Source organism: Theropithecus gelada, chromosome 1, assembly GCF_003255815.1.
Source record: "Theropithecus gelada isolate Dixy chromosome 1, Tgel_1.0, whole genome shotgun sequence".
Taxonomy (NCBI): Eukaryota; Metazoa; Chordata; class Mammalia; order Primates; family Cercopithecidae; genus Theropithecus; species Theropithecus gelada.
The window spans coordinates 210,961,177-210,978,253 of record NC_037668.1 but is presented as its reverse complement, the minus strand read 5'-3'; the positions used below and the strand labels follow the sequence as shown (position 1 = coordinate 210,978,253).

The 17,077-nt window shown below is 40.4% G+C and overlaps 1 protein-coding gene across 1 annotated transcript in view; it reads right to left on the bottom strand.

The window, feature by feature from the left end:
• RYR2 (ryanodine receptor 2) overlaps positions 1-17,077 on the bottom strand; it is a 634,673-nt gene that overhangs the window by 603,003 nt on the left and 14,593 nt on the right. The window contains exon 2 of the mRNA XM_025401874.1: positions 13,894-14,053. Coding sequence (XP_025257659.1) covers positions 13,894-14,053 — 160 coding nt within the window. The remainder of the gene's footprint in view (positions 1-13,893; positions 14,054-17,077) is intronic.

The window sequence follows — 17,077 nt, the reverse complement described above, 5'->3', positions numbered from 1 at the left end:
TAGTAAATAACAGATACTATTAATCAAAGGATACTACTAATCAAAGGATACTACTTGTATTAGTCTTTTCTCACACCATTATAAAGAACTATCTGAGACTGGGTAATTTAGAAAGGTAAGAGGTTTAATTGACTCACAGTTCACCATGGCTGGGGAGGCCTCAGGAAATTTACAATCATGGTAGAAGGGGAAGCAGGCATGTCTTACATAGCAGCAGGAGAGAGGGAGAGCACAAAGAGGGAAGGGACCCTTATAAAACTATCTGATCTTGTGGGAACTCACTCATATCACGATAACAGCATGGGGGTATCCACCTACCAGTCCCTCCCTTGACACGTGGGGATTACAATTTGAAATAAAATTTGGGTGGGGACACAGAGCCAAACCGTATCACTACTAATCAAAGGATACTCTATCAATGGTTGGATAGAGCCTCCAACAATTTCTCTCCCACCTTTCAGGAAAGGACCATACCAAAAACATCTTATATTATAGATAATTCCTCAACATGATATCTCAATGCACCCCATCCCATTATTAAGAGTTTCCACTATGGAAAATTCTATCTTAAATTGCTTACACTCAATCTAAGTTCTTTTTCTCCTGCTGACTGCTCAAAGTATAGAGTTTGCTGCCTGCTTGCTTCTGTGTTTTTTGTTATTTTTAATATTGAAAAGAGCTTTAGACTTTCTTTCTCAACCAAATAACTATCTGTGCAACCTTGTATAAAGCATTTAATTTTCCTAAACCTAAGTTTCCTCATCTACAAAATAAAATATCAGGACAAATTTGTAAATGTCTGGGACTTTTACTATGTCAATATTCATCCTGAAACTCTAGATTGGTATCATTTCTTAGCCTCTATTCTAACTCTTTGAACATAGATTTTATCCCCATCTGCTTTTTTCATAAATTTCTTATCTTTTCCTGGTACTTCCTAAGAAAAAAATTAATGATTAAACTGCAAATAAAAAGAGTTCAAACGAAGAAAAGCTCGGTACTATTGACTGATCTACTTTCTTACAATGAGTGCTATGAGCAAAGGAGAAGTGAGCCAATGTAGGAACTAGCAAGTGTCTGAAACAGGGCAGGTATAACCTTTCCTTTCCTACTTAGATCTGGGGTAATGAAAGTCATCGATTTATCATTAGTAATAACACTTCCCAGTTTGTAAGTGAGGTTTTTTGGTGTTTCGCTATTGTTATTTTTGTTTTGAAAAATACATGGATGATCGCGTACTGTGGAAAAGAAGTATGTGCTCATAGGGGCACCATATTCCTTCAGAATATGATAGGATGACCAGAGGGTTGAGAAAAATCCTTATCACACAATTTAGAACAATGTTGTGACTGTGATACAATGTGCATATGCACTGAACATGAAGGCTTGTTTTGAATGTTTACCTCAAACATACATATGCACAACACAGTAAAAGTTAACATCTGTCCATTTAAATGATGGCACATCTGCACCCTATGCTTTGCTCTAAAAACTATTTTAATGACCAAGTTCCTACCCTTAAAGGATGAAGGGACAGTATCTTCATAAAAGATGAAGAGAAGGCATCGATCACTGCCTTTGACCCCTTGTTACTTAGGTTATATAAGTCAGTTTAATTTTGTTTTCCTCACATCTGCTGGGGGTGTCAATCACTATTGCAATTGCAATTGTCAAACGCGAACTTTTCCAACGTTTGGAAAACCAAACGAAAAGCAGTTCACTCCACCAACCCCAACTGTGCTTGCCACTGATGACAGAAGGAACTGTGCCACAAATTCAGATTAACTGAGGCTAATATCTGGGAACCACTTTGAGAAACATTCTCATGGTTTAGAGAAACCATAAAACTAACCAACACAAAGAATCTGATTGGTAATGCCAGGATCAGAAGTTCCATAAATCCCCGTGTGACTTCATCAGCTGAACACTAGCTCCAGATTTCACTTTCAGGGCTGCTCTCAAGAGGCTAGATGCCAGCTCAGTAACAGCTGTGCAGCAGCGAACAGGAGAAGGCAACTTGGGAAAGGCTGGATCTGACCTCAAGGGCCTGACAAGGACCTTCAGCTAAAACCAGCCAAGTTCCTCTTGTTAAATCACAGTGCTTTAGAATGTTTTCTCATCTTTTGCAAATACTATCCACAGAGGAAAGGTTAATACAGAAGAACTGGAGTGGAGAGAAGACATCAAACAGCAAAACTTACTCCTTCAACAATTAGTCAGAAGTGTGGAGAAGAGGACTGGGTTTCTGAATCATGACCCTTCAAAGGGACACCAAGTAGACTCTGAACCCCAGGGTAGGTTACTACGTCAGTGCTTTTAAGGACTTCTGTCATTAAGAATAGAGAGCACATTTTCCACACCATCCATTAGCTACTTTAAAAATTAACTAGATTCCTGGGCATTAAAGAAAAAAAAATCACAAAACTGGGAGCTTCTTGATGACAGAAGTCACATACAACAACTTTGAATCCGCTACATTTACTGAAATCCTTGGAAAATAGTACCCCGAAAATGTTGCTGAATGAAAGAACAATTTAAAAAGTATTATACCTCAATTTCTACATATCTAAGCAAAATTTATAAACTATCTACAAATATTTTCTAATGTCCGGAACATTATCCTTCAATCTGCCACCTGCTTAATAATCATAACAAAAAGAAATTTTACAATTATGAGCATATTTGCAACATTTCAATTCACATATTTTAACTCATTCCCTCAGTTAACAAACTTTGTATCATTCCAACATGGAGTATATAAAAACGTATTTTAACACCTAAGATTCAATGACACGACAACTCCCACTGAACAGATACTTTAGATGTAAACTCTTGCATATTTCATAGGCTTTGTAAAAGATTTCATAAAGGTATGAAATGCCATGATTTGCTAGTAGCCAAAAGCACATTCTGGGAAATATTATGAATTCAGTCTAGACACAGCCAAACGGTTGATAAAGGAGTAGTGGGGGATTATAGAGGAAGATTTGAGGGTTCCTTTCCAAGGTTCCATCCACTTCTTATGATTCCATGACCTTGTTATCCAAGAATTTGTGTCTGTAGAAGAAAAGGTGCAATGGTATGGGAGAGACTTGATTCTTGCTGAAGAATAAAGGATTTATTCTTTGGTCAAGTTACTTCAGGACATAATAATCTAATAATCAAGGAAAACACATGCTCCATGCATTTTCTGTGAGTTCCCTGAGGCTGGTTAAACAGTATTTCATGTATATGTCTCTTGCTCTGACCAGTAGACCCAATATCTTACAGGTCCTCAAAAATTTGACCCTTGACTAATTTCAAGACATTGTCGGCTGGGTGCAGTGGCTCACACCTATAATCCCAGCACTTTGGGAGGCCAAGCTGGATAGGTTGCTCGAGACAACAAGTTCAAGACCAGCCTGGGCAACATGACAAAATCCCATCTCTACCAAAAAAATTACAAAAATTAGCCAGGCATGGTGGTGTGCCCCTGTGGTGTGCCCCTGTCGTCCCAGCTGGGTGTGGTAGCACGTGGCTGTAATCCCAGCTACTCAGGAGGCTGAGGAAGGAGAATCGCTTAAACCCAGGAGGAGGAGACTGCAGTGAGCTGAGATCACACCACTGCACCCCAGCCTGGGTGACAGAGCAAGACTCCATCTCCAAATAACAATAACAGTAAGACTACCAAGCTGGGAATAGCAAAACGAATAGCCATTACTTTTGACTGGCCCATGCATATGCTAAGTTCTAGTCATGTAACATGCACAAAAATGGAGTATACATTCATCAGAATTCACCCAAGAAAAACAAACTATAAAAAGTCACCTAAAAAGGGTCCATCAAGAACTAATATAAAATTACTGGATAAGATCAAGAAGAAAAGAAAAAAGCTATCCACCTAAAATGATCATCTACATCATAAATGTCTCCTCTCCCCAAAATAACACAAAGTTTTGTTCAACTGATATAGTTGGGCTTGCACAAGGAGAAACTGCAAGAAGGAAAAAGCAATCTATGATCTTCTAAAAACAGCCTAAATTCCAATTTAGCAATGTGTTCTCACAGTATAAACACCTTTGTAGGCATTAAAATGAATGGAAACACAGATACTTACCAAACACTAATTTACAGTATTGGTTGGAACACAGGCCTTATCTCAGGATATTTTCTCTTAACAAAGGTGCCCTGCCTAAGTGAAGGTGGTGTTTCTTCAATCTTCACACTCTGTTTCTGTAGGCTTCCTGGTTTTCTCCTTCTATATCCTATCGTTCTGTGCAAAGTTGATAAAAATATCATTTATGCATAGCTTACTGCTAACATCTCGTGGGTGCTGCAGTCAACAAAAATGCCTTCCATGTTGAAACACATTCAAGCATAATTTCCTATCATTCCAGCATTCAAAAATGTTCTGTCCTCTTGAATGGGGAGAAACTCAAACTTGATTTTTCCTCTGCTCTGAAACCACAGAAATCATTAACACAGAAGACTTCTGTGACCAAATATGTCAGGATTTCTCCCCACACACCAGGCAAGCAATCAGTTCTGCAGTAGACACCAGCTGGTTGTCCTCCAATTCGATTCCAATGCTATTTACCTGGAGATGGCCTCAGATTCCCCGGTTAAGGGCTCAGTCTCACAAGACTGCCCCTCACTTCTCACCGATAACCAGTCCAGACATAGGGCCTTGGGAACTTCTGACAGACAAGCTTCGAGTTGCGATGATCTAGAGCATAACTCTCTCCTTGGGTTTGGTTAACTTGCTAGCGTGGCTCATGGAACTCAGAGAAACACCTACTTATATTCACCGGTTTATTTTAAAAGATATTGCAAAGGACACAGATAAAGAGATGCACAGGGTGAGATACGAGGGAAGGTACAACGAGGTTCCATCTGTTACTCAGGTATGCCACCCTTTAGGAACCTCCACTCCCCCACGTTCAGCCATCCGGAAACTGTCTGAACCCTGTCCTTTTGGGTTTTTATGGAGGCTTCCTTCTGTTGGCATGCTTGATTAAACCATTGGAAATGAGTGATCAACTTAACCTTCAGACCCTCTCCCTCTCCCCAGGGTGTTGGGGGTGGGGCTGAAAAATCTCAACCCTCTTTTCCTGCCGGGGTGTTTCAGGTGACCAGAACTAATTCTGAAGCGACCTAGGTTCTGCCAGTCATCGATCAGTTCATTAGCACACAAAAGACATCACTTTGGAGATTCTAAGGATTTTAGGAGTTATATACCAGAAAAAGAGATTGAAGACCAACTATGTATTTTACAGTATCACTCCTCTGTTCACATTTTCTCACATAAATAAGGAAGCTGCTACCTAAAATTAATTCACTAGAAAAACACTAAACAATACTGGGTCAGTAGTGGGAAGACCTCATCTTATTTGCCACCTACACATCAAAGCAGTTGTCCACAGAAGTCCCAGAGATGCTAAGTGGTGGTTTGTCTATCACCACCCTCACTCATGGCAAAGAAGAGATATCCATGCTGCCTTCTTTGAAGAAGCAATGTGGAACAAGATCGGGTGGGAGTAGGGAAGTGGAAAAGGCTTGCTACTTGCCTAGGCCACAACCACAGTGTTATAAACATAAGCCCCCTACGGGCCACTGAGTCCAGACTGCCTGGCTGGAGATGCCTCTAAATCCACATACAATTCTCCTCATCAGAGAACATGATAAAGCATGTTCTGTGTTCATAATCCTATTCTGTTTTACAGAGAGATTTACAAAATGTTTTAGCCTCAAGAGGTGCTGATGTGGGTAAAACAAAATCCAAGCAAGGCTTGACATTTATTTTAATAAGCCATGTCTACCCCCTACTACTAATGCTGGGTTCTCCATCATAGCCCCTTATACATCTAGCACACAAGAGCTAAAAGATGGGTGCAGTAGTGTGCACCTGTATAGTTCCAGCTATTTGGGAGGTGGAGGCAGGAGGATCACTTGAGGCCAGGAATTCAAGACCAGTCTGGGCAACATAGCAAGACTCCATCTATATTTAGGGGGAAAAAAAAAGAAAAGAAAAGAAAAGAAAGGAAAACAAAGACACTATCTCTATTTAAAAAAAGAAAGACTAAAAAGAACTAAATTTGTTGAGGAAGTTCTAAAAAGCATTCATTTCACCCTCTTCCCCCCACTCTCATTCAGCAAGGCATTTAACTGGCTTAAAAATAAGTGGGGGAAAAGAGACACACGAAAATGACAGATATAAATAGATATTTGATATTCCTTGATATACAACCACTTAGAAACAAATCTCCTAATCCTCACTCCATGCTAAAATCATGCTCTTAAGATTATCAAAGATTGAACTTGTGCACAGGGAAAAGCGAGCATATCCCAAATTACAAGTAGTCATAATTTGAAGAGTATCTTCTTTTTTTTTTTTTTTTTTTTTTTTGAGACAGAGTCTCGTCTACCACCCAGGCTGGAGTGCAGTGGTGTGATCTCAGCTCACTGCAACCTCCACCTCCTGGATTCAAACAATTCTCCTGTCTTAGCTTCCCTAGCAGCTGGGATTACAGGCATGTGCCACCACACCTGTCTAGTTTTTGTTTTTATAGTAGAAATGGGTTTTTGCCATATTGGCCAGGCTGGTCTTGAACTCCTGACCTCAAGTGATATGCCCGCCAAGGCCTCCCAAAATGCTGGAGTTCCAGGTGTGAGCCACCGTACCCAGCCAGGACTATCATTTTAAAAATAAAAGCATTCCCAGTATACAACTGACTTCTATTAAGACAACTATCAGGGGGAAGAGCTAAGTCTACATTTGGTAAGAAGATAGCTTAGTTTCTTAAAAAACAGAATACTACAAAAGCTGTCTCTACTTTCAATGTCAATTTCTTACAATTATCTTGATTTGAAGAAAAAAAATGTAGTATAATTTTGAGACCTGATCATTCATTTCAAGTGATTGCTGGGTGTTGCTTTGATTTGTCTATTTTCCAGGAAGTGATTTGATAACAAAGCTAGACCTATAATAGTGACATATAAAGGTGAGGTTTAATGCAGCATTCTCTTCTAAGCAAATAAAATAGCATTAGGGATAATATTGGTAACATTTATTTTTAAAGAAATTGAATCTGTCACTACAGTTACATTTCCTCTCTCTTTGCCTATCTGAGCAACAATTTAGGTTTTCTTTTGTTAGTTGGTTGTTTTTAATTCTGTCCTTCTTCCAGTATAAATACAAGACAGTTGCTTTTATGATTAGTTTTATTTTTCTTAGGATAATGTACTATTTCCACAGTTTATCCATCTTTAAAATGGAAAATACATATGAGGACACTAAAGAAATAATCTATATTGCACTGTGGAGGCAAATTGCAAAGCTGTTTAAAAAAAGGAGGTTTATCTTCTTAGCCTAATGCTATATATGAGCACACAGAGATGATGCTGAGAGGGAAATCTCTCCAACCCCAACAAGGTCATCAGGTGCTGGAGTGTGAGTGGATGCAAAGATGATGGGAGCTCTTATGTTTAGAACCCATGGAGATACAGCGTCCTTGAGCTTACAGTAAGAACACGATACATTTCAGTTTAAAGCCCTCTGGTTTTTATTCTGTTGTGTTTTGATCAAGAAAAATAAACACCTGTCAGCACGAGAATCCTGAGAAGTATACTAACCGGCACCAATGCCACCTTCCCCACCCCAGCAGCCACTTTAGGCCTAGTGTGTGGAACACCAGGATGGCAATGAATTCAATGTCCCGACAGGAGCTCTGGGACGTTCACAGCCTTACAACTTTCCCCATTATAGGTCACCAGGCAATGAATTCAATATGCCAACAGGAACTCTGGGATGTTTACAGCCTTCCAACTTGCCCGATCATAGGATCACTTCCGGGTCACCAGAAGCTGTGCTGCGGCAGCAGGCAACCAGCCCTTGGGCACAGACCTTCAACCAACGTCCTTCATTCAAGTAATATTAAAGGACAAGTCTCACTGGTGCAAACATAATGAAACCCAAAAGGTAAAAAGCTATAATACTAACAGCAAACCAACCATCCCCACCATGCATAAAAGGACATAAAGTACTACATTTCTCCTGTAGAATACTTTCTTTTTTTCATGTGTTAATATAGGCATGTAAGTATTTTTACAGGTTTATCTCCTCAATCAGATTGAAATCAGGTAAGCAAAGCACTGCCCACGCTCTCTCCTTTCCTGGAGAAGATGCTACAGCTGGTCCACAGGGCTAGGTCTGCAGTCTATCCCATTTAGTGTGAGACCACAGGAAAGGAGCTCCAACACAGGCCTCAGCTTCCACATCTGTGGAATGGTCACTACCTCCTAGAGTGAAATGAAGCAATAATAGAGGATACTTCCCGAAGTTTTTGGTTCACACAGTAGGTGCATAATAAATGTCAGCTGTCACTATTTTTCTTCCTATATTTTTTCACGTTACCCAAAGCTTCTAGGTCAAGCTCTACACCAACCAGCATTCAAAAACTATGAAAAGGAAGAGAATTTGGCAATGGGCATCTGATAACAATTTAAATTTTGAACAGTGCAGGTTCTTACTCTTTTGTTTCCCTTTATGCGGAAGGTTTTTATTATTATTATTATTATTATTATTATTATTTCATGTTACAGATGAGAAAGCAAGGCACAGAAAGGTTAAATCGCTTGCTCAAGGTCATACAGAAGGAAGCTGCAGAGATTCAAACTCAGGTGGTCTAACCTCATAGTTAATGTTCTTAATCAGCAAGCTATGTTGTTTATCACATGTACAGCAAATCTTCAATGTTGTCCTTAGGTTCTTGGAAACCATGACCTTAAGAGAAAGGACCTATAAGGAAACCAGTTTTACCACAGGCTGACTGATAGAAACAAGAGTTAAGCTCTCAGAGGAAAAGAAGTCATTATACGCAAAAGATACTTGCACCTGCAAGTTAATAGCAGCACAATTCAAAATAGCAAAAAATGTGGAACCAGCCCAAATGCCCATCAATCAAAAAATGGATAAAGAAACCATGAGATGTACACATGATGGAATACTTCTCAGCCATTAAAAGGAATGAATTAATGGCATTCGCAGCAACCTGGATGGAACTAGAGACTATTATTCTAAGTGAAGTAACTCAGGTATGAAAAAGCAAACATCAGATGTTCTCCCCCATAAGTGGGAGCTAAGCTATGAGGATGCAAAGGGATAAGAATGACACAATGGGCCAGGCGCGGTGGCTCACGCCTGTAATCCCAGCACTTTGGGAGGCTGAGGCAGGCAGATCACGAGGTCAGGAGATCGAGACCATCCTGGCTAACATGGTGAAACCTCATCTCTACTAAAAATACAAAAAATTAGCCGGGTGTGGTGGCAGGCGCCTGTAGTCCCAGCTATTTGGGAGGCTGAGGCAGGAGAATGGCATGAACCCAGGAGGCAGAGCTTGCAGTGAGCCAAGATCACACCACTGCACTCCAGCCTGGGTGACTGAGCGAGATTGTGTCTCAAAAAAAAAAAAAAAAGAATGACACAGTGGACTTTGGGGACTTGTGGGGAAAGGATGGGAAGAGGGTGAGGGATAAAAGACTACAAATTGGGTTCAGTGTATGTTGCTCAGGTGATGGGTGCACCAAAATCTCACAAGTCACCACTAAAGATCTTACTCATATAACCAAATACCACCTGTTCCCCCAAAACCTATGGAAATCAAAAATCAAAAAAAAAAAAAAAAGGCAAAAACAAGAGTTAGGTTCTTACAGCTCATTTCTGGTCCAAAAACACCACCAAGCTTCTAAAGACCAAAACACTTCTACTACTCAACATCGATGTAAATGTGAACTACACAGATATTTAAGAAAGATTAATTTTAAAAGTAAGACAATTATCCACTTACTCCAATGCAGGATGGCAAGTGCTGGATTCCATCCCAGCAGCTCAGGGCGTCAGGCAAGAACCTGCCTTGGGCAGGTCGCTGTCCCATCACAGGGCACGCTCACACCCACATCCACACTCACACTGGGAACATGTGGACATGCCAGTGAATGCCATGTGCTCAGCCTTGGGCAATGGGAGGAAACTGGAGTACCCAGAGAAAACCCATGCAGACATGGGGTGAACATACAAACTCCACCCAGACACTGGCCCTGGCCAAGAATCAATGTCATGTTTTTCTCCTAGATGTTGGGATGAAACAATTTTGAACAAAATTTACTTTATTTGACACATCAGCAAACTGGGTCCAGCCCCCCCGCCTATTTTTGTAAATAAATTTTTATCAAAACACAGCCACACCCATTCCTATAGCAGAGACTATGGTTGTTTTCACAACAAAGACATAATTCACAAATAAAAACTGTGCAACATGATACTTCCATATATGTATACATTGTGAAATTAAGTCAAGCTAATTAGCATAGCCATAACCTCTCATAATTAACCTTTTTTTTTAATGGTGGGGACATATGAAACCTACTCTCTTAGCAATTTTTAAGTATACGATAATTATTAACGAGAGTCTCCATGCTGTATAAAAGGTCTCCGGAACTCATTTCTCCTGTCTAACTGAAGCTATGTGCCCTTTGACCAACATTTTTCAATCTCTACGCATAACAGTTACTATACACTATATGCCAGGCTGGGCACAGGGGCTCACGTCTATAATCCCAGCACTTTGGGAGGCCAAAGCAGGCAGATGGCTTTAGCCCAAGGGTTTGAGCCCAGCCTGGCCAACACGGTGAAACCCCATCTCTACTAAAAGTAGAAAATTAGCCAGGCATAGTGGCGCACGCCTGTAACCCCAGCTGCTTGGGAGGCTGAGGCTGGAGAACCGCTTGAACCCGGGAGGTGAAGGTTGCAGTGAGCCAAGATCGCACCACTATACTCCAGCCTGGGTGACAGAGTGAGACTGTCTCAAAACAAACAAATAAACAAAAAATCCACTATGTGACATATATGCCTTCCCTACTCCATTCTAAAATGACACTTCTAGAAATTGAAATCTGGCCTCCTACGCTGTCATCGCTTTTAAGTACCATGGATTTCACCACCAATCACTTCCTCGCTATGTGGCCAACTAGCAGTCCAGTGTGACACACTTAAATGGCCCTTAGAATCAGGAACAAGAACTCTGATGATGTACTAAGCTATCTCTTGGAAATGTCTCTCCAAGTACTGCTTTCTGAGCTCTCTAAATTAGTTTGAGATCTGAGGTGTTTTTCTGAATAAATAGGCTTGCTTGCTACTTATATCATGTAACATTCTCAGAGACAACAGTGCCTTCTAGAACACAATAATTGACCACACTGTCAGTAACAAAAACATGTAAGTCACGCACATTGACAACTTAAGGGGGAGAAAAGCACTTCAAAGACATGGGAAGGAAACACAAGTACCTTGGTCCAGAGGAATGCATTTTTAAATTCCAGCAATCAGTGAGAGGTGAAATACACAGCAATTTCACATGAACTCAAGAGAGGATTCCAACTATATTTCTAATAACATGCAATTTTCCCACTGAGCCACAAAACTGTTCTGGAACATCATTAACCCTTCCATTCCCTGTTCTAACAGAAATGTGAACTTTTCACTAGATTCCAGACTTACCACATAATGCTAATGTTACAAGGGATCCTTTTTTTCTTTTTTTGAGACAGAGTCTCACTCTGTTGCCCAGGCTGGAGTACAGTGGTGCAATCTCCGCTCGCTGCAACCTCTGCCTCCCGGGTTCAAGTGATCCTTCTGCCTCAGCCTCCTGAGTAGCTGGAATTATAGGCGTACGCCACCACGCCCAGCTAATTTTTGTATTTCTAGTAGAGATGGGGTTTTACCATATTGGCCAGGCTGGTCTCGAACTCCTGATCTTGTGATCTGCCTGCCTCAGCCTCCCAAAGTGCTGGGATTATAGGTGTGAGCCACCATGCCCGGCCTACAGAGGATCCCTTTTAACCCTCTTCTGGTGTCCAGTAAGAATAATTCCCTCTAACCACCCACTCCATGGCTCTTTCTGTCCCATTCACTCCCTCTACCCCAAAAAAATGGCTTAACTTAGCCGATTGGTAAATCCAGAAATAGGTGGTGATATGGTTTGGCTGTGTCTCCACCCAAATCTCATCTTGAATTGTAGCTCCCATAATTCTCATGTGTTGTGGGGGGTACCCAGTTGGAGATAACTTAATCATGGGGGCAGTTTCCCCCACACTGTTCTCACAGTAATGAATAAGTCTCACGAAATCTGATGGTTTTATAAGGGGAAATCTCTTTCACTTGGCCCTCATTCTCTCTCGTCTGCTGCCATGTAAGACGTGCTTTTCGCCTTCTGCCATCTGGAACTTGAGTCCATTAAACCTCCTTTTCTTTATAAATTACCCAGTCTTGGGCATCTCTTTATGAGCAGCATGAAAACGGACTAATACAAGTGGGCATTCTCAGCTCAGCTCTGCTGTTTCTTCCTCTTGGGGGCAGTTCCCAAGAACAAGCACTCTGTCGGATATACATTTGATATTTTAATCTTTCGTCTACCTTCCTCTTTTATTTCCCAAGTTCTTCAGAACCTAGGCAAGAAAATGGATGTTATTTACCTGGCCTACTTAGACTCCAAAACACTGATGCCACTTGAAACAATGCAACCAAAATTGAGCTCTCATAGTTATGCAACAGAAAACAAACCTTCTGAAATGATCAGAACCTTGGGAAACATAGCATAGTGGTTAAAAGCAAAAAAATCTGAAATAAGAATGTAATGTTCAAATCCCTGTCTGCCAACTATAAACTGTGGGCAAATTTCTTAACCTTCCTGGGCCTCGGTTTCCTCATCTGTAAAGTGGGGATGAAAACAGTAACTTATCATTTTTTTTGTAAATGACAAAGTCTTGCTCTGTCACCCAGACTGGAGTTCAATGGCACCACCATGGCTCATTGCAGCCTCCAGCTCCTGGGCTCAAGTGATCTTCCCACCTCAGCCCCTCTAGTAGCTAGGACTATAGGTGTGCATCACCACACCTAACTTTTTTTTTTTTAATGTTTTTATAAAGATGGAATCTCACTATGTTGCCCAGGCTGGTCTTGACCTATGGGTCTCAAATGATCCTCCTGCCTCGGCCTCCCACAGTACTGAGATTATAGGCATGAGCCACTGTGCCCAGCCTGTAAGTCATAATTATTAATATATGTAAAGACTCTAGAACAGTACCTGGACATTATAAGCTAAATAATTGTTGGCTATTACTAATAGCTATTACCATTACTAATAGAGTTGACCTTTGAACAACATGGGGGTTGGGGATAGACCTCCTGCATGGTCAAAAATCTGCATATAACTTTTGACTTTTTGAAACCTTAACTAAAAATAACCTACTGTTGCCTGGAAACCTTGCCAACTAAACAGTTGGTATAACATAAACGGTTGATTAACACATAAATAGACTAGGATCTACATATATTTTATGCACTCATGATATACTATCCTTATTTTTTGATACTTCTAGACTATGCAGTTCATCTGTGACTTTTTTTTTCAAATTGTCATAAATCCCCCAAAAAGTTTCCGATATATTCATTGAAAAAAATTCCATGTATAAGTGGACCCAAGGAGTTCAAACCCATGTTGCTCAAGGGGTCAACCATATTACCATTTCTCTTGTTATTAATACTATTATTTTGTCCCACAAGATACTTTGCAAAAAGGAAATCATCCATGATGAGTTAGATTCCATTCTCTAAATTCACATCTACAGTAGAACCCTAAGAATAATGAACTAACAATAATTTAAAAATTGTAGGAAAATGACCCACATTTGTCCATTGTGGGCACTGACTGTCACCTGAAAAAGTTTTGCCTTACACACCAAAAGGAGAAAATTCTATAAGCACACTCCTTTGGCACACATATTTTAGAAGTGCTTTGTGTTTGGATTTTTGTTTTTCATGTATTTTGTTTTTCATTATTCATGAATAATTATTCAGACCTGCTCTTCAAATTTCTGATGTGTAAACTGCCCGATAGACTGGTCAGACAAATCTGCGGTGTGGCGATATAATTTCTGGTTGACAGAAGAAAAGTCACACATCCTTTTCCCAGAGTTTTTATGGCCCAGGACTAGTGAGTTCTCTCCCTCTATTACATATCTTTAAAAAAAAAAAAAAAGAAGAAGAAGAAAATTTTGTCATGTGACCCACAAGATTGCATTTTAATTGACCAAATCTCCCTACAGCTAAAATACCAAATACAGGAATAAAGTCAGGTTGTCAGAGATCTTTGTCATAAGCAACCAAAATTGATTTCATACCTTAATTTCATACCTATGGTTTAAATATATCTTCTCCAAAATGCATGTATTTTACCAATGTGATGGTATTAAAAGGTGAGGCCTTTAAGAGGAAATCAGGCCATGAGTGTTCTTCCCTCATGAATGAAATTAAGACTCTTGTAAAACAGGCTTCATGTCTCTTGTCCACCTTTAGCCATGTGAGGACACAGCAAGAAGACCCTTACCAGATGCCAGTACCTTGATCCTGGACATCTCAGCCTTGAGAACTATAAGAAATAAATGTCTGTTCTTTCCATTTGGTATTCTGTCATAACATCAGAAAATGGGCTAAGACAGTATTACACAGTAAAACAAGTGCCTGCTCAACTATCACAGAGCAATATAGAGGTTGTTTTATTGTTGCTTTGTTTTGTTTTGAGATGAGGTTTCACTCTTGTTGCCCAGGCTGGAGTGCAATGGCGTGATTTTGGCTCACCACAACCTCTGCCTCCCGGGTTCAAGCGATTCTCCTGCCTCAGCCTCCTGAGTAGCTGGGATTACAGGCATGTGCCACCATGCCTGGATAATTTTGTATTTTTAGTAGAGACAGGGTTTCTCCATGTTGGTCAGGCTGGTCCTGAACTTCTGACCTCAGGTGATCCTCCTGCCTCAGCCTCCCAAACTGCTGGGATTACAGGCATAAGCCACTGCGTCCAGCCAATACAGAATATTTAAAACAGTAATATGAAGAAGAAACATAAATTGGGGTTAGAAAATGCTGCTGCTACTGGACTACCAGTAGGAAATTTCCCCCAATCTAAAACCCTAGCTTTTGTCTATGTTGCAGGTATCGTCAAAACCTTAAATAAAGACTGAAAACCTCAAGAAAAACAGACATTTCTTTCCAGTGTACTATCAAAAGTATAGGGAAAGAGGGGTTAGCAACACTAATAACATAAGATTCTGGCTGGTCAAATAGGAGAGATTTGGAGTATGTTTGAAGAGCCATAACATTTAGAACATGTCTCTCTACCCCGTTTAATATGCACCACCAAGTCCACTGGCCCCAAGCTTCCATTTTGATACATTCTGAAAGAGAAGGTATCACACAAATGCAATATTCCCAGGATAAAAACATGTGCACAGGTCCCCATGGACCACTAGCTCCTCCTCTTCATAGGACCTGCCAACGGTTATTCACAAACCTCCCACATCATCAGCTGTAGAGAAAGCTGTTCCTTAAATTTCACATATTTCTGTCTTGAAAAAAAAAAATAATAGAACACAGTCACTAGCCATTCAGTTGAAAGACTATGATGTCATTTACAGAAATGAAAAATGCCAACACAACCTTCCCCAGGGCCAGGCTGAAAGGGCCAGCTTGACCCTCTGACATGGAGAAGAAATCTGTGTTGCCCACCACCCAGAAAATACTACTTCAGTGAGCCCTTGATAAAGAGAGAAAACCAGGTCCCTTCTTACTAAATAGAATATAAGCGCTTTAAATAAAGAGGTAGGTGTGAACCTAGCTACTAACTCGACTTCTGAATTTAGCTAACAAAGGAAATGGTAAAACAATTTTTCATCTTGAAAAATTTGCAGTACACGTGACTAAGTCAAATACAGGTGTTATTAGCAAAATGTTTGAGATGTCCCGAAATTTCCCTGTGTTTTCATATCCGTCTCTTTTTCAAATAAATCTTTCCCAGTGATCTTAATATCTATAAAGTTTACTGTGTTAGAAATGTCATGCTTGTGACCAAAACACAGTTAAATAAACCATTATTTCTAATATAGATGACTTTCTTCAGAAAATCACTCCTGTGCTTACACATTTCATACATTAAGGCATCCAGTTGACCTTTATACAGCTTGGTGTCTTAAACAAGTGAAAGCAAGGTTTAGCTGTTTCAGTGTTTCATCTAATCAATGTTTTCCATACAAGTCTTTTACTGACTAAAATATCAATAAATTAACATATTCCAGAAACAAAAGGGATTTTCAAAAATATAAACATATGAGATACTTTGGCTACAAACTTATAAGACAAGCAGACCTATCCCCAATTTGTTGTTGTTGTTCTATCCCCAATTTGTTGTTGTTGTTGTTGTTGTTGTTGTTTTTTAGAAAAAATCTCGCTCTATAGCCCAGGCTGGAGTGCAGTGGCATGATCTCGACTCACTGCAACCTCCACCACCGGGGTTCAAGCCATTCTCCTGCCTCAGCCTCCTGAGTAGCTGGGATTACAGGCACCTGCCACCATGCCCAACTAATTTTTTTTTATTATAATTTTTAGTAGAGATGCGGTTTCACCATGTTGGCCAGGCTGGTTTCAAATTCCTGACCTCAAGTGATCTGCCCACCTCAGTCTCCCAATATTTATTAATGAAAGAGGCAGGTAGACTTTGACATACTGGACTCCTTCGAAACAGCAGGAATATTTTCTAATTCTGAGGGGTTTTCCCCCAACCACTACTTCCTGATGATAATATGCATTTGACATTGTTACATGCATTTCCTCAACTGTAAAATAATCTACTCTGAAAAGGTTTTGTGAGGATCAGAGATGGTGCACGCAAGATGGATAATACACATTGAAACCAGAAAGTGTATCAGTCAGGTGTCTCCAGAGAGGCAGAGCCCATATGGTATATATGGAAGGGGATGATTGGGAGGAATCGGCTCACAGGACCACAGAAGCAGAGAAGTCCTGCAATAGGCTGACTGCAAGCTAGAGAACCAGAGAAGCCGCTAACATGGCTCAAAGCCAGTAGCACAGCCCAGTGTAAATCTGGCAGCCTCAGAAGCAAGGCAGCCAACAGTGCACCACTGGTCAGGCCTGAGAGCCCCCAGGAGGCCACTGGTAAAAGTCCCAGAGTCCAAAAGCCAAATAAACTGCACT